The 18,412-nt window shown below is 47.5% G+C and overlaps 1 protein-coding gene across 11 annotated transcripts in view; it reads right to left on the bottom strand.

Annotated features, from left to right (window-relative positions):
• LOC138301017 (cyclin-dependent kinase 11B-like) overlaps positions 1–18,412 on the bottom strand; it is a 634,168-nt gene that overhangs the window by 65,277 nt on the left and 550,479 nt on the right. For all 11 annotated transcript variants that reach the window (XM_069241025.1, XM_069241026.1, XM_069241031.1 and 8 more), the window contains 3 exons: positions 12,005–12,121; positions 1,822–1,970; positions 1,423–1,612 (listed from right to left, as the gene is read on the bottom strand). In XM_069241025.1, the coding sequence (XP_069097126.1) occupies positions 1,423–1,612; positions 1,822–1,970; positions 12,005–12,121 (456 nt within the window). The remainder of the gene's footprint in view (positions 1–1,422; positions 1,613–1,821; positions 1,971–12,004; positions 12,122–18,412) is intronic.

Here is an 18,412-nt window from a genome sequence, read left to right as displayed (position 1 = left end):
AGTGTGTGTTCCTCATTTATTGCCTGTGTGTATGTACAACAAATGCTTAACACTACTCCTTTGATAAGCCTACGGCTCGACCACACTACCACAAAATAGAGCATTAGTATTATCTCTTTTTGCCACTATCTTACCTCTAAGGGGAACCCTTGGACTCTGTGCATACTATTCCTTACTTTGAAATAGTGCATATAGAGCCAACTTCCTACAAATATTATACACGATCAAAGTAGGACTGGAGCTGTACCAATTTAAGATCTTGCTACCTGGAATAAAACTGGCTTCAAGGGTAACCACCAGTGCTTAATTTGTGCTGGTTTTCGGTGGGGAGCACCGGCACCCATTTTTGAGGGCTGGCACTATTTTTCTGCCTCAAGCATTTACTGCATGCAAAAGATACATAATGGAAAGAAGGCGTAAGAGAAAAATGAAAAAGCGTCACAATGGGTGAAAGTAGAAAGATGCAAGAGTGAGATTAAGGGGCAGGGAGTGATTTTAAATAGATTGAAAAGGCCTCAGGATTAGCTGCCTCAGTATTCAGAGCTCGCACATTTAATTGCAGCAGCCGCATGTTTAAGAGGAGGGCTTTGGGCACCGGCATGTTTTTATTTACAAATGAAGCAGTGTTAACCACAGCTTAGTGCAAACTTGCAAAAGGAGGTCAGCCACAGCTACTTGCATTCAGGCTATTATTGGGCTACTGTAGATATGATTCTGTGTGTTGAAGAAATTGTCTTCTCTCAGCAACATACATTTCTAACCCCATTAATGTACTCATGCAAAGGAGATTCCACCAGAAGAAATGTTTAATACTTTCAAGCTCATGTCCCAAAACAAGAGTTGCTCAACAGCCAGTACTAGTTATTTTTTCCTAGGGGGCAGAGAACTCCTCAGACCAAGGAGCCATAGAAAATCAAGATAGGGAGAACCATTCACAAAACTATCTCCACAACTCACAAAAAATAGGGCGCATGTGACATGTGCCAAACAAAAAAATCCTAAGTAAGTATCATGGCTGGAGCGTTTCTTGCGAATTAGGAAAGCCCCAGTTCTGGAGCTTCTTCCCAAAAACAGAAAACCATAAAGCCTTTTGAAAATCAAAAGGATGCAATGCAATAAAAGGCAAAATGATTCGCTGTAGCATCTGCCCAGCTCTGATTCACAGATCTTTAACATTCCAAACCATATCCAAGACCACGTTAGGGAATATTGACGGAATGAGAATATAATGCACAAGTAAAAAAACAAAACAAAAAAAAAACGAACATTGCTTGCACCAACATTGCACTGGTTATTCCTTATCACAGGTGAATAGTGTTGAGATCCTCACTGTCAGCAGCAATATGTCTCTCATGGAAACTTCAGCTCAACAATTAAGTCTGTTGAAATCGGGGGAATAATTTTTCAAATTCTTGAGCTTACCAACTGACTGTAGCCAAGCCCGCCCTCAGGAGGCCGAGGGCTTGTTCCACGCTTTACCCGCTGCTGTTCACTCTTTGCAGGCCACGTGGGGAACATAGATGGCTCAATTGGCTTTGGTGACTCTTTGAAGTACTCATGCTTTATGCCATCTTCTGCAGTTATTCGTCTTGCTGGACAGTAGGTCAGGAACCTGGAGAGTGTAAAAGATCAGTGAAAGATGAGACCGAGAAACCACACTGAAATTAAATTATCAAATGTTGATTGGTTGACCCATAAACTTCAATAGGCATGCTCAATAGGAGTCCTGAAGCAGGCAAGGATAGTATAGGTTTAATTTAATACCAAGAGCAGGACCATAACTTCCTGAGATTAAATATCAAATCCTTATCTGTTTCTTACTTGTTCATGAGATCAAACCCTTGGTCTGACAGCAAAGCTCCAAATCGTTTGCGAAGGTTGTTGTAGGGATACTCTGTGAAGCTCATCTTCTTGATAGCGGGCAGCTCGTTATAACCTGGCCAAATCTTCTCACTCGGAGTACCCAAGTCCTACAGAAAGACACAAACAAAAGTATAAAGGATTTAGAAAGGCCAACACACGGCAACAGTTTATTTTAACTGTAGAATTCACTTTGCTAGTATATCAATGATCATGTCTTTCAATAGCTTCCGTTTTAACAGTACCAAGTGGCCACTTTCAGGTTTGCTTGGCTACCCATAAATAATCTCCCAGAGTTAAATAATGTGTACAGCGAGGAGACCACACGGAAATAGCGAATGTGCCACCCAGCACCTGAAACCATGTATTCCATCAGTTTCAAGTCAATCTCAGTCATTAAGATGTAGAGGTGACAATTCAGCAACAACGGAAACCAAATATCTGGTAATCCACCTGCAGCAAACTTTGTAGGGTGTGAATGATTGTGGGATTTCAGTAGACATTTAGTTCTCTTATAGCACACCCTGTCATCATTCTCTGATACACGTAAGAGAAATAAGCTAAAAGGAGAAATACATTCAAACAAGGAATCAGTGCAACTCATGAAGTGCCTAAAGGCACAAGCATTGGCATAGCCAATAAGTTTCACCTATGCAAGACCTATTTGCATTGTCAGTGTCTTTTAAAGATGTTAGTTAGCAACACAAGCTAATGTGTAACAGTTTTAAGTACATAAAGGCAAAGTGCTATTGTGCTGCCAGCATTGACCACACCATCGTGCTATGTTTTTATTTACTTTAAGCCATGTTATACAGCAGCTCGTGCTCCTGTGCAACATGTTTAAACGAGGGAGCTATGATAAAGTGTTCCTGTGAGCGGTTGTAAGGAAATGCCTCCTTGGCATGGTTGCCCCCTGACTTTTTGCCTTTGCTGATTGTAGGAAGTTGGCTCTGTATGTGCTATTTCAAAGTAAGGAATAGCATGCACAGAGTCCAAGGGTTCCCCTTAGAGGTAAGATAGTGGCAAAAAGAGATAATACTAATGCTCTATTTTGTGGTAGTGTGGTCGAGCAGTAGGCTTATCCAAGGAGTAGTGTTAAGCATTTGTTGTACATACACATAGACAATAAATGAGGTACACACACTCAGAGACAAATCCAGCCAATAGGTTTTTGTATAGAAAAATATCTTTTCTTAGTTTATTTTAAGAACCACAGGTTCAAATTCTACATGTAATATCTCATTCGAAAGGTATTGCAGGTAAGTACTTTAGGAACTTCAAATCATAAAAATTGCATGTATACTTTACAAGTTATTGACAAATAGCTGTTTTAAAAGTGGACACTTAGTGCAATTTTCACAGTTCCTGGGGGAGGTAAGTTTTTGTTAGTTTTACCAGGTAAGTAAGACACTTACAGGGTTCAGTTCTTGGTCCAAGGTAGCCCACCGTTGGGGGTTCAGAGCAACCCCAAAGTCACCACACCAGCAGCTCAGGGCCGGTCAGGTGCAGAGTTCAAAGTGGTGCCCAAAACACATAGGCTAGAATGGAGAGAAGGGGGTGCCCCGGTTCCGGTCTGCTTGCAGGTAAGTACCCGCGTCTTCGGAGGGCAGACCAGGGGGGTTTTGTAGGGCACCGGGGGGGACACAAGTCCACACAGAAATTTCACCCTCAGCGGCGCGGGGGCGGCCGGGTGCAGTGTAGAAACAAGCGTCGGGTTCGCAATGTTAGTCTATGAGAGATCTCGGGATCTCTTCAGCGCTGCAGGCAGGCAAGGGGGGGGGGTTCCTCGGGGAAACCTCCACTTGGGCAAGGGAGAGGGACTCCTGGGGGTCACTTCTCCAGTGAAAGTCCGGTCCTTCAGGTCCTGGGGGCTGCGGGTGCAGGGTCTCTCCCAGGCGTCGGGACTTTAGGTTCAAAGAGTCGCGGTCAGGGGAAGCCTCGGGATTCCCTCTGCAGGCGGCGCTGTGGGGGCTCAGGGGGGACAGGTTTTGGTACTCACAGTATCAGAGTAGTCCTGGGGTCCCTCCTGAGGTGTTGGATCGCCACCAGCCGAGTCGGGGTCGCCGGGTGCGGTGTTGCAAGTCTCACGCTTCTTGCGGGGAGCTTGCAGGGTTCTTTTTAAAGCTGCTGGAAACAAAGTTGCAGCTTTTCTTGGAGCAGGTCCGCTGTCCTCGGGAGTTTCTTGTCTTTTCGAAGCAGGGGCAGTCCTCAGAGGATGACGAGGTCGCTGGTCCCTTTGGAAGGCGTCGCTGGAGCAGGATGTTTGGAAGGCAGGAGACAGGCCGGTGAGTTTCTGGAGCCAAGGCAGTTGTCGTCTTCTGGTCTTCCGCTGCAGGGGTTTTCAGCTGGGCAGTCCTTCTTCTTGTAGTTGCAGGAATCTAATTTTCTAGGGTTCAGGGTAGCCCTTAAATACTAAATTTAAGGGCGTGTTTAGGTCTGGGGGGTTAGTAGCCAATGGCTACTAGCCCTGAGGGTGGGTACACCCTCTTTGTGCCTCCTCCCAAGGGGAGGGGGTCACAATCCTAACCCTATTGGGGGAATCCTCCATCTGCAAGATGGAGGATTTCTAAAAGTTAGAGTCACTTCAGCTCAGGACACCTTAGGGGCTGTCCTGACTGGCCAGTGACTCCTCCTTGTTTTTCTCATTATTTTCTCCGGCCTTGCCGCCAAAAGTGGGGCCTGGCCGGAGGGGGCGGGCAACTCCACTAGCTGGAGTGTCCTGCTGGGTTGGCACAAAGGAGGTGAGCCTTTGAGGCTCACCGCCAGGTGTGACAATTCCTGCCTGGGAGAGGTGTTAGCATCTCCACCCAGTGCAGGCTTTGTTACTGGCCTCAGAGTGACAAAGGCACTCTCCCCATGGGGCCAGCAACATGTCTCGGTTTGTGGCAGGCTGCTAAAACTAGTCAGCCTACACAGATAGTCGGTTTAAGTTTCAGGGGGCACCTCTAAGGTGCCCTCTGTGGTGTATTTTACAATAAAATGTACACTGGCATCAGTGTGCATTTATTGTGCTGAGAAGTTTGATACCAAACTTCCCAGTTTTCAGTGTAGCCATTATGGTGCTGTGGAGTTCGTGTTTGACAAACTCCCAGACCATATACTCTTATGGCTACCCTGCACTTACAATGTCTAAGGTTTTGTTTAGACACTGTAGGGGTACCATGCTCATGCACTGGTACCCTCACCTATGGTATAGTGCACCCTGCCTTAGGGCTGTAAGGCCTGCTAGAGGGGTGTCTTACCTATACTGCATAGGCAGTGAGAGGCTGGCATGGCACCCTGAGGGGAGTGCCATGTCGACTTACTCGTTTTGTTCTCACTAGCACACACAAGCTGGCAAGCAGTGTGTCTGTGCTGAGTGAGAGGTCTCCAGGGTGGCATAAGACATGCTGCAGCCCTTAGAGACCTTCCTTGGCATCAGGGCCCTTGGTACTAGAAGTACCAGTTACAAGGGACTTATCTGGATGCCAGGGTCTGCCAATTGTGGATACAAAAGTACAGGTTAGGGAAAGAACACTGGTGCTGGGGCCTGGTTAGCAGGCCTCAGCACACTTTCAATTGTAAACATAGCATCAGCAAAGGCAAAAAGTCAGGGGGCAACCATGCCAAGGAGGCATTTCCTTACACTGATGCTATGTTTACAATTGAAAGTGTGCTGAGGCCTGCTAACCAGGCCCCAGCACCAGTGTTCTTTCCCTAACCTGTACTTTTGTATCCACAATTGGCAGACCCTGGCATCCAGATAAGTCCCTTGTAACTGGTACTTCTAGTACCAAGGGCCCTGATGCCAAGGAAGGTCTCTAAGGGCTGCAGCATGTCTTATGCCACCCTGGAGACCTCTCACTCAGCACAGACACACTGCTTGCCAGCTTGTGTGTGCTAGGGAGGACAAAACGAGTAAGTCGACATGGCACTCCCCTCAGGGTGCCATGCCAGCCTCTCACTGCCTATGCAGTATAGGTAAGACACCCCTCTAGCAGGCCTTACAGCCCTAAGGCAGGGTGCACTATACCATAGGTGAGGGTACCAGTGCATGAGCATGGTACCCCTACAGTGTCTAAACAAAACCTTAGACATTGTAAGTGCAGGGTAGCCATAAAAGTATATGGTCTGGGAGTCTGTCAAACACGAACTCCACAGCACCATAATGGCTACACTGAAAACTGGGAAGTTTGGTATCAAACTTCTCAGCACAATAAATGCACACTGATGCCAGTGTACATTTTATTGTAAAATACACCACAGAGGGCACCTTAGAGGTGCCCCCTGAAACTTAACCGACTGTCTGTGTAGGCTGACTAGTTCCAGCAGCCTGCCACACCAGAGACATGTTGCTGGCCCCATGGGGAGAGTGCCTTTGTCACTCTGAGGCCAGTAACAAAGCCTGCACTGGGTGGAGATGCTAACACCTCCCCCAGGCAGGAGCTGTGACACCTGGCGGTGAGCCTCAAAGGCTCACCCCTTTGTCACAGCCCAGCAGGGCACTCCAGCTTAGTGGAGTTGCCCGCCCCCTCCGGCCACGGCCCCCACTTTTGGCGGCAAGGCTGGAGGGAACAAAGAAAGCAACAAGGAGGAGTCACTGGCCAGTCAGGACAGCCCCTAAGGTGTCCTGAGCTGAAGTGACTCTAACTTTTAGAAATCCTCCATCTTGCAGATGGAGGATTCCCCCAATAGGGTTAGGATTGTGACCCCCTCCCCTTGGGAGGAGGCACAAAGAGGGTGTACCCACCCTCAGGGCTAGTAGCCATTGGCTACTAACCCCCCAGACCTAAACACGCCCTTAAATTTAGTATTTAAGGGCTACCCTGAACCCTAGAAAATCAGATTCCTGCAACTACAAGAAGAAGGACTGCCTAGCTGAAAACCCCTGCAGAGGAAGACCAGAAGACGACAACTGCCTTGGCTCCAGAAACTCACCGGCCTGTCTCCTGCCTTCCAAAGATCCTGCCCCAGCGACGCCTTCCCAAGGGACCAGCGACCTCGACATCCTCTGAGGACTGCCCCTGCTTCGAAAAGACAAGAAACTCCCGAGGACAGCGGACCTGCTCCAAGAAAAGCTGCAACTTTGTTTCCAGCAGCTTTAAAGAACCCTGCAAGCTCCCCGCAAGAAGCGTGAGACTTGCAACACTGCACCCGGCGACCCCGACTCGGCTGGTGGCGATCCAACACCTCAGGAGGGACCCCAGGACTACTCTGATACTGTGAGTACCAAAACCTGTCCCCCCTGAGCCCCCACAGCGCCGCCTGCAGAGGGAATCCCGAGGCTTCCCCTGACCGCGACTCTTTGAATCCTAAGTCCCGACACCTGGGAGAGACCCTGCACCCGCAGCCCCCAGGACCTGAAGGACCGGTGTAAAGAAATGGCTCCCTGTTGCAGTTACCCCCCACTTTTTGCCTGATACTGATGCTGACTTGACTGAGAAGTGTGCTGGGACCCTGCTAACCAGGCCCCAGCACCAGTGTTCTTTCACCTAAAATGTACCATTGTTTCCACAATTGGCACACCCTGGCATCCAGATCAGTCCCTGGTAACTGGTACCTCTGGTACCAAGGGCCCTGATGCCAGGGAAGGTCTCTAAGGGCTGTAGCATGTATTATGCCACCCTAGAGACCCCTCACTCAGCACAGACACACTGCTTACAAGCCTGTGTGTACTGGTGAGAACAACATGAGTAAGTCGACATGGCACTCCCCTCAGGGTGCCATGCCAGCCTCTCACTGCCTATGCAGTATAGGTAAGACACCCCTCTAGCAGGCCTTACAGCCCTAAGGCAGGGTGCACTATACCATAGGTGAGGGTACCAGTGCATGAGCATGGTACCCCTACAGTGTCTAAACAAAACCTTAGACATTGTAAGTGCAGGGTAGCCATAAGAGTATATGGTCTGGGAGTCTGTCAAACACGAACTCCACAGCACCATAATGGCTACACTGAAAACTGGGAAGTTTGGTATCAAACTTCTCAGCACAATAAATGCACACTGATGCCAGTGTACATTTTATTGTAAAATACACCACAGAGGGCACCTTAGAGGTGCCCCCTGAAACTTAACCGACTATCTGTGTAGGCTGACTAGTTTTAGCAGCCTGCCACAAACCGAGACATGTTGCTGGCCCCATGGGGAGAGTGCCTTTGTCACTCTGAGGCCAGTAACAAAGCCTGCACTGGGTGGAGATGCTAACACCTCTCCCAGGCAGGAATTGTCACACCTGGCGGTGAGCCTCAAAGGCTCACCTCCTTTGTGCCAACCCAGCAGGACACTCCAGCTAGTGGAGTTGCCCGCCCCCTCCGGCCAGGCCCCACTTTTGGCGGCAAGGCCGGAGAAAATAATGAGAAAAACAAGGAGGAGTCACTGGCCAGTCAGGACAGCCCCTAAGGTGTCCTGAGCTGAAGTGACTCTAACTTTTAGAAATCCTCCATCTTGCAGATGGAGGATTCCCCCAATAGGGTTAGGATTGTGACCCCCTCCCCTTGGGAGGGGGCACAAAGAGGGTGTACCCACCCTCAGGGCTAGTAGCCATTGGCTACTAACCCCCCAGACCTAAACACGCCCTTAAATTTAGTATTTAAGGGCTACCCTGAACCCTAGAAAATTAGATTCCTGCAACTACAAGAAGAAGGACTGCCTAGCTGAAAACCCCTGCAGAGGAAGACCAGAAGACGACAACTGCCTTGGCTCCAGAAACTCACCGGCCTGTCTCCTGCCTTCCAAAGATCCTGCTCCAGCGACGCCTTCCAAAGGGACCAGCGACCTCGACATCCTCTGAGGACTGCCCCTGCTTCGAAAAGACAAGAAACTCCAGAGGACAGCGGACCTGCTCCAAGAAAGGCTGCAACTTTGTTTCCAGCAGCCTTGAAAGAACCCTGCAAGCTCCCCGCAAGAAGCGTGAGACTTGCAACACTGCACCCGGCGACCCCGACTCGGCTGGTGGCGATCCAACACCTCAGGAGGGACCCCAGGACTACTCTAAGACTGTGAGTACAAAAACCTGTCCCACCTGAGCCCCCACAGCGCCGCCTGCAGAGGGAATCCCGAGGCTTCCCCTGACCGCGACTCTTTGAATCCTAAGTCCCGACGCCTGGGAGAGACCCTGCACCCGCAGCCCCCAGGACCTGAAGGACCGGACTTTCACTGGAGAAGTGACCCCCAGGAGTCCCTCTCCCTTGCCCAAGTGGAGGTTTCCCCGAGGACTCCCCCCCTTGCCTACCTGCAGCGCTGAAGAGATCCCGAGATCTCTCATAGACTAACATTGCAAACCTGACGCTTGTTTCTACACTGCACCCGGCCGCCCCCGCGCCGCTGAGGGTGAAATTTCTGTGTGGACTTGTGTCCCCCCCGGTGCCCTACAAAACCCCCCTGGTCTGCCCTCCGAAGACGCGGGTACTTACCTGCAAGCAGACCGGAACCGGGGCACCCCCTTCTCTCCATTCTAGCCTATGTGTTTTGGGCACCACTTTGAACTCTGCACCTGACCGGCCCTGAGCTGCTGGTGTGGTGACTTTGGGGTTGCTCTGAACCCCCAACGGTGGGCTACCTTGGACCAAGAACTAAGCCCTGTAAGTGTCTTACTTACCTGGTTAACCTAGCAAATACTTACCTCCCCTAGGAACTGTGAAAATTGCACTAAGTGTCCACTTTTAAAACAGCTATTTGTGAATAACTTGAAAAGTATACATGCAATTTTGATGATTTGAAGTTCCTAAAGTACTTACCTGCAATACCTTTCGAATGAGATATTACATGTAGAATTTGAACCTGTGGTTCTTAAAATAAACTAAGAAAAGATATTTTTCTATACAAAAACCTATTGGCTGGATTTGTCTCTGAGTGTGTGTACCTCATTTATTGTCTATGTGTATGTACAACAAATGCTTAACACTACTCCTTGGATAAGCCTACTGCTCGACCACACTACCACAAAATAGAGCATTAGTATTATCTATTTTTACCACTATTTTACCTCTAAGGGGAACCCTTGGACTCTGTGCATGCTATTCCTTACTTTGAAATAGCACATACAGAGCCAACTTCCTACAACCGGACTTTCACTGGAGGAGTGACCCCCAGGAGTCCCTCTCCCTTGACCAAGTGGAGGTTTCCCCGAGGAACCCCCCCCTTGCCTGCCTGCAGCGCTGAAGAGATCCCTAGATCTCCCATTGACTTCCATTACAAACCCGACGCTTGTTTCTACACTGCACCCGGCCGCCCCCGCGCAGCTGAGGGTGAAATTTCTGTGTGGGCTTGTGTCCCCCCCGGTGCCCTACAAAACCCCCCTGGTCTGCCCTCCGAAGACGCGGGTACTTACCTGCAAGCAGACCGGAACCGGGGCACCCCCTTCTCTCCATTCTAGCCTATGTGTTTTGGGCACCACTTTGAACTCTGCACCTGACCGGCCCTGAGCTACTGGTGTGGTGACTTTGGGGTTGCTCTGAACCCCCAACGGTGGGCTACCTTGGACCAAGAACTAAGCCCTGTAAGTGTCTTACTTACCTGGTTAACCTAACAAATACTTACCTCCCCTAGGAACTGTGAAAATTGCACTGTGTCCACTTTTAAAACAGCTATTTGTGAATAACTTGAAAAGTATACATGCAATTTTGATGATTTGAAGTTCCTAAAGTACTTACCTGCAATACCTTTCGAATGAGATATCACATGTAGAATTTGAACCTGTGGTTCTTAAAATAAACTGAGAAAAGATATTTTTCTATATAAAAACCTATTGGCTGGATTTGTCTCTGAGTGTGTGTACCTCATTTATTGTCTATGTGTATGTACAACAAATGCTTAACACTACTCCTTGGATAAGCCTACTGCTCGACCACACTACCACAAAATAGAGCATTAGTATTATCTCTTTTTACCACTATTTTACCTCTAAGGGGAACCCTTGGACTCTGTGCATGCTATTCCTTACTTTGAAATAGCACATACAGAGCCAACTTCCTACAGCGGTGATGGGAGAAAACAAGGGGGAGGGTGGGTTAAAATGCACACTTGGTAAACAGGAGAGCCAGAGGGTGCACAGTGGGTGGTGTACAGTGGGGGAAGAGGGGGAGATTGCTGTAGGACGGATACATTGCTGGCTTTATTCAGGCCTGTGCTGCATGCCAGGCAATTCAGTGCATGAGTCCGCTAACGCTTTGAAAGTGCAATACACTATTGATAACCCTGATGTGAGTGTGGACATGCATTACTCAAATGAAAAATATGCGAGGCTTTTTTTTGTGAAAATTCTGCCAGTTTTAATGCTAGAAGTCAAACAGTGATGTGAAGTTCATAGGGTTGTGATGAGAAGCTGAAATTAACTTTGTACTTGCAGACCCAAAGAGTAGCTATCTAATGCCCTGCGGCTTCTCTGGGAAAGCCAGTCCAAGTCTGAAATATCATTCTTCATACTATTGGTTAGATAGGTTCTTCGTAATTCCTTACATACCTAGAGTACTTCCTAGTGTAGATAAGAACTGCATTATACATAACACAATGTGAACTTCCTAAGATAAGCATGGGGAGAAAGGAAAATACATAAAGACATTCCTCCTCTAGCTACTTTGGGTAGGTGTAGTTGAATATCAGCAACAAATTAGTTAGGACAACAAGACAGCAGAGAAAATATATCAAACCAATAGAATAACATTTCACAAAACAATGTAATAAAAAGCATATTTAGGAGTTTAAATCGAGCTTGGCTGAGTATAAGCTCACATTCTTCAACCTGAGGGAAAGGTGAGGCAGAAGACATAGGCAAGTAACAACCAGAAAGCTGGACTTTTCAGCCTATCTTTTAAACAAAGTTATAAAAACTTGAGCACATCCCACTGCCGTATAAAATCCATAGTCCTTCAACCTTATGCAATACAAATTCTCATGTAGTTACATAAGCCACAATTAGTAGTCACATTCCTACTTGTACACAACACAAAACACAAGCAAGTGCAGGTATATGGATTATATTCTAGTATGTCCAGTGTTGGTCTACAAAAGGACAAGACGAAATCCTCAATACTCATTTGGAAGGCAAAGTCTGTTACAAAAGAACAGTTGCAGGTTTTTCACAAACAAGAAAACATGGGTGAAGAATGCAGAAAATGTCCTGTGCCTTTGCTGTAGTTTTCTTGGTCTAAGCTAGAGGATTATTTTACCTTGAAGATTTTATTAATTTGGTCAATTTCTGACTTCCCAGGGAACAGTGGCTTCTGCGTCAGCAGTTCACCAAAGATACAGCCCACTGACCACAAGTCTATGGCTGTTGAATATTCCTGAAAACAGAGAAAGCTCAGTTATAGGACAAACAAAGTAAATCAGAAATCAGTGCCATCATTAGAACATCTCATCCTTCATCACAGTCATTTATTTGACCAAACATTACAAGTGCATTATAAGTGCAACCAATATATATGCACCATGGTTAGAGCAAAGATGAAATGTTATTTAACTGCATTTCTAGCTCTATGTCATATTTTATTCTTGAAGAAGAAATATACTTACCTTCTGTAACAACCTTTCTAGTGGACACTTTATCTGCAGATAACTCAGCTCCTGAATCACCTCTAAAACCCAGACTGAATTAGGGAAACTGAAGAACAAGTTACTTACCTTTGATAATGCCTAATCTGGTAGAGATTCTATCTAGCTGTAGATTCCTTACCTAACAATATTCCTCAGGCTTCAAACTGGATCCCAATATTTTTGTGCAGTACCCCTACGCACTGGTAGGAGGTGTTTAGATTTGTGTCAGCCGTGCCTGAAACGATGTACACGGTGCCTAAATGGAAGACATCTCAACAGGCTAACGTCAGTGTTTTTTTGGCGGCGTTCCATGCCAAAAGCGTGGAGCCACGAATGCGGACATATTGGTGTGGATTGGTAGAGCCTTGAGAAGGGTGATGCTAATTAATCAGTGCGTAGAGCTGGAAGGGAGGGAGGGGCAGTAGGGGCAGTAAGGAATCTGCGGCTAGATAGAGTCTCTACCAGAAAAGGCAATACCAACGGTAAGTAACTTGTTAGTCAAAAAAGGGACCTCTAGCAGCAGATTCCTCATCTTATATTAGATACCCCAGCAATACCTCCCTGGAGGTGGGTCTGCACAATGAGTTAAGAAGGTCCTGCAGGAACAAAGTACCCATCATGATGGACCTAACCAGCTACACAGTAATGCATCTTGAACATGTGTAATGATATCCACATTGCTTCCCGACAGATGCCCAGGACAGGGAACCCACGAGCTAGTGCAGTGGTCGCAGCTTTGGCTCTGGTAGAGAAAGTCCTCAGAAGGTTGCTTTTTTGTCAATGTGTGGCGGATGTTTAACCAGAGTACAATCCATCATCAGATGGTCTGATCTGCAGTGCCTTTTGTTTCTTAGCCCTAACATACCCTACAAAGAGTTTTCCACCCAGAACTCTCTTGAGCAATCAAGGTAGAACGACAACGCTCTTTTTGGGTCCAGACAGTTGAGCCCTTCTTCTTTAGAAGCATGAGGCAGAGGTAAAAAGGTAGGCAGGGTGATGTTTTGCCTACATGAAATGCTGTAAACCTTTGGAAGGAAGGAGACACGTGCCCTCAGAATCAGCTTGTCTGGCTAAAACGTAGTGAAAGGGGGATGTACAGAGAAGGCCTGCAGTTTGCCAACCCTCCTGGCTGATGTTACGGCTACTAAAAAGGCCATTTTGATAATCAGCAGGCTTAGTGGGCAATTGTTTAAAGGCACAAAGGGTGTGCACATGAGGATGGTAACGACCAGATTAAGAGCCACCTAGTACCTCATAAATAGTCCGCTGAGGGAGGGGGGGAGACGGGGGTGGGGGAGACAAATTATGTAATCCTCTTGGGAACTTAGTCACAATGGGTGACCTAAACAGAGGTTGGTCCAATAACTGCAGGAATGCCAAAAGGGCACACAGACAACATAACTGTGCCCAAAGCAGAGCCCGAACAAATAGGTGAATGTGGGATAAGGGTGCAGAAAGGGGGTTCAATATTTCTGGATGTACACCACACCACAAATTTGCCCCAAGGTCAGGCATATAACATTGTGGCGGATGGATACATGGCTGCCAAAATAACACCACAGATTTTAAAGGAAAGGTCGAAGGCTGCCAACTGTTGCCACTCAATCTTCCCACAGGAAGGCAGAGTGTGTGCAGGTTCAGGAGGAAACCATCTCCTGTTGCTACATCACAGGTTCCTTCCTAAACAGGCAGCATGATTGCAGAAACTATGCCCATGCTCAGAAAACCAAACTCTTGGTGCCCAAACCGGAGCCACAAGAATGGCTGGGGCCCTGTTATTGATTTTCTGGAGAACTCTGTGAAGGAGTGGTGCTGGCGGAAAGACCAGAGCTCCACACAACACGAAAACCATCTCCGAGCAAGAGCCATCTTCGAAACTCAAGAATGCAAAACTGCTGACATTGAGCCTTCTCAGTGATGGCGAACAGATCCAACCAAGGCTCAACACTCTACAAAGAGACCTTACACCACCTCCGGATGGAGGCGCCATTCATGATTCAATACGCATCAACAACTGAGTTTGTCTGCCCTGCGAGAGCCCGCCAGGTGTCGAACCATAAAGGGAAATGCCCTGACGTTTCAGGCACATCAAGGGACACATGACCTCCTGACAACCTTAGCCTGCTCAGCTTGTTGCAATACCACATGGCAGTGGTGTTGTCTGGGAACAAGTGAACTAGCCTTCCCTAGATTGAAGGAAAAAAAAAGGCTTGTAATGTCAACCAGATTGCCTGGAGCTCCAGCAGGTTGATGTGGAGCGGAGACTCTCTTAGAGACCAGTCCTCTGATCTCCATCTTTCCCAGATGGCCATCCCAGCCCAGGTGTGAAATCTGCCCCTTCAGTCAGCTCTGGTTGGGGGAAGAGAAAGGGATTTGCTGCGGATTCAACTGTGGTTCGTTAGCCACCACTGCAGATATTTTACAGTTCCCTCTAAAATCTGTACCAGGTTAGAGAGATTACCCTGCTGATGTGCCCAATGGAACTTCAGGTCCCAATACTGAGCCCTCATATGCCAACAGGTATGTGTCACAAGAAGGATGAAGGAGACCATGAAGCCCAACAGCCTCAGTCAATCTCACTGCGATTCAAGTTAGCAGCTGAAAAGTGGAATCATAGCCTGAATATCCTCGACTCTCCATTCGTGAGGATAGGCCCAAAATGCACTCTCTAGGACGGCCTCGATGAAAGGGATCTTCTGAGAGAGATTCAGGTGTGACTTTGGCATGGTGATAGTGCAGGAAATCCGCCATAGTCTGGAGGTGGGAGATGGCTGGCTGGGGAGACTGACTAACAACCAATCGTCTAGGTGGGGGTGGAGGAGAGGAGGGACTGACCCCCTGACCTCTACAGATATTCTGCAACCACAGCCATCACTTTTATGAAAACCCGAGGGACAATGGTGGAGCCAAAAGTGAAAATGCTCTTGGACCACCATGAACCCCAGGTGTGCTGGTAAGACGGAAATGTGGAAATATGCATTGTGCAAGTCCAATGCCATCATTCAGTCTACATGGCCCAGGGCAGAGAGGACCTAGGCTTAGGTGAGCATTTTGAAGTACTCCTCTTTCAGGAAGTTGAAAAGGCGCAAGTCTAGGATAGGATAGGATGAAGCCCACCTTTCTTTTTGGGCACCAGAAAATAGTGGGAATAGTAACCACGACCTACTTCTGATGCCGGCACCCTCTTGATGGCTTCTTTGGCCAAAATAGCCAACACTTCCTGATGGAACAAGGAGAGATGGTCCGCTGTAATGTATTGTAGGTGGGTAGCCTGGGTAGAGGGGTGGGGAGGTTGCAAGGGGGGGTGGGGGGGGGGGGGGGAGGGGGGCAAGAAAGGGGATGGAGTAGCCCTTCTGGACTATCTGCAAAACCCATTTGTTTGATGTTATGCACTTCAGTGAGGCACACAATGGTGAATCCTGCCCCCAGTTGGTGCCCTTGATGGTATGAGGGGAAACAAAGGGTTTGGTGGCTGCAGCTGCCGTTGGGTGGTAGACTGACCTGACCTCTGGCTGGTGGTCAATGTGATCTGAACTGCGTCCACAGTTATTAAAAGGCTGAGAACACAATTGGCCTTGGTGGCTGGGTGGGAAAAGCCACAATTGGTAGCCTCCTACTCTAGGCACAGAAGGGGCGAAAGGCGGATTGAGATGTCGAGGGCAATGGCTAGGCCCTAGGATCTGGTTTTAGCTATGTTATCCTTAAAGAACTTCTCAAAAGCATGGACAAAGCTCTTTGTCCATGGACAAAGCTCAGACATCCCCTGAGAAGCCAGCGGTGCTCAGTAAGGTGAGGTTTCTCAGTGCCACGGACGATGAAATCCAAGATCATGGAAGCACCTGGGCAACTGAATCCCACAGTGTGTGTTGGTATCGAAAGTCAGCGGTGTTCACCAATTGCAGTGCTAAACTGGCAGAAGATAAAATCCTCTTAACGAAGGTGTGCAGCCTTTTGGATTCCCTATCTGGTGGGGTGGTAGTGAACGCTTCAGGGTTTAAGCCTGAAAGTGAAGGCTTGGACCACCAAGCTCTCCCGAGTGGGGTTCTGAATAAGGAAACAAATTATTTCTTACCGTAGACGTCGTTTTGCAGTTTAAAGTATCCCCCCCCCCCACTTGGTGCTAAGTCCATCCTCTATGTGACGTCAGACAGTGCCCTGGAAGTTCCTGTGTGTGGTCTCCATCTATAGATTTTATTTCCTTCCTTCTTTCCTCCTTTTTCTTTTCTTTTCACATGTTTGTTTCTTGTCCCTTTTATGGGGAGGTGGGTGGGTCACATGTGAATCCAGAAAACACAGCAAGCTGCAAAACTACTTTTCTGGATTCACATGCTGTGTATTAGATTATATGGCAGTATTCCCTTTTTTGGGCTGGGTGTGGTGAAAATGTGGATAAGTTGGCAAATAGGTATTGCAGTACCTTCTGTCCTATTTGTGCTTCCTTGTTCATTTGAATGTCCACACAATAGTGTTTTGCAAAAATGTGTGGCGATGCACTGCTTTCCTCGATGGGTAAGTTCGCCATAGTGGCGACTTTCTTCCTGTTTGGGTGCACTCTAGGTTGCGCAGCTAGAAGTTATCCAGCTTTTGCGGAGCAAGTTTGAGGGGTGGCAACATTCCACCTGACAATAGTTGCCTTAGATACTGCCAAGCCCTTGTTTGCTTGGCAAATGACACAAAAAGCTGGTTTCCCTTGCAAAATGCTTTGGTATCCTGCATGTAGTACATGATAGCCCTTCGAGTTTCTGCTTGTGGTTTTGGCTCCTGGAAGAAAGCCAGTAATAATATGCTTTGATTAACATGGAACTGTGTACATTTGGTAGGAAGTAAGGGTTATTTCTAAGGATCACCTTGTCCTTGTGTATCTGTAAGTATGGATCCTGGCTTGTTAGTGCTTGCTGTTCGCTAACTCTGCATAGCGATGTGATTGCTATCAGAAAGGCTGTCTTTAGGCTGAGTGACTTTAGATCCAATTTGTGCATGGGTTCAAATGGTTCTGTCATCAGCTGTGTTAACCCAGTATTCAGGTTCCACAAAGGTGTTGGTGCTGATCTTGTTGGTGCCACTCTTTAATCCCTCTAGGAATCTCTTTAGTACTGTGGTAGTAAAGAGGCCTGATCCAGATGTGCCCCTAGTGTATGCCATTATTGCTGACAGATATACCCTAGCAGGTGGGTGAGGTATATTAGTACTGTGTCCTGGTGTGTCCTCAAGTCCATATTATTATTGTATGCGAATAAATGGATGTAATCTTTTCCATTTAAGTGTGTAGCATTTCCGTGTGAGTGGTTTCCTTGCTTCCCTCAGGATTTCCATTGTCCTCTGAGGGAGGTGTAGGTGGCCGAATTCGGGAGCCAAGTTGAGTGTGGCTGGCTCTGGGTAATATACTTCTCTGTGTCGGATTGTCAGTAGATCCTTCACTGGTTGCAGTGTGACCATCTGTGCCTTGGACATCTCCAACAGATCTGAGTACCAGGTCTGTCTTGCCCATTATGGGGCTAGGGGGATGATTTTGCTCTGAGTGTCTGGCCTTCATCATCTTGTGGATTAGGGGAATTGGAGGAAAAGCATATCCAAATTTCCCTGAGCAATTTATTGAAAGGACATTCTCTTTGACTGGGGGCATGGAAACCTGGATGCGCAGTGTTGGCATTGTGCATTTGTTACTGTGGCGAACAAGTCTATGCTCGTGGTGCTCCAAGTGTTGAAGATCTTTTGGATGACTTCTTGCTTTATTATCCACTTGCGTGAACTGTTCTCCTTTCTGCTTAGTTTGTCTGCTTCTGTGTTGAGTTCGCCTGGAAGGTGAATTGTATGGAGAATTATTTGTTGCTGTACTGCCTAGTGCCAAATGTCTTGGGCTAGTTTTGATTGTGTAGGTAGCTGGCTCTGTATATACTATTTCAAAATGAAATATAGTGTGCAGAGTCCAGGGGTTCCCCAGAGGTTTAACAGAGGCTAAAGTAGATAATACTAATGGCGTCTTCAGTCTTCTCTGCTGGGGGTCAGCATAGCAGTCCTCCTTTCTTTTTGTTGCCTTCTTG

Source organism: Pleurodeles waltl, chromosome 6 (genome assembly GCF_031143425.1).
Source record: "Pleurodeles waltl isolate 20211129_DDA chromosome 6, aPleWal1.hap1.20221129, whole genome shotgun sequence".
Taxonomy (NCBI): Eukaryota; Metazoa; Chordata; class Amphibia; order Caudata; family Salamandridae; genus Pleurodeles; species Pleurodeles waltl.
This window is presented reverse-complemented; position numbering and strand designations above follow the sequence as displayed.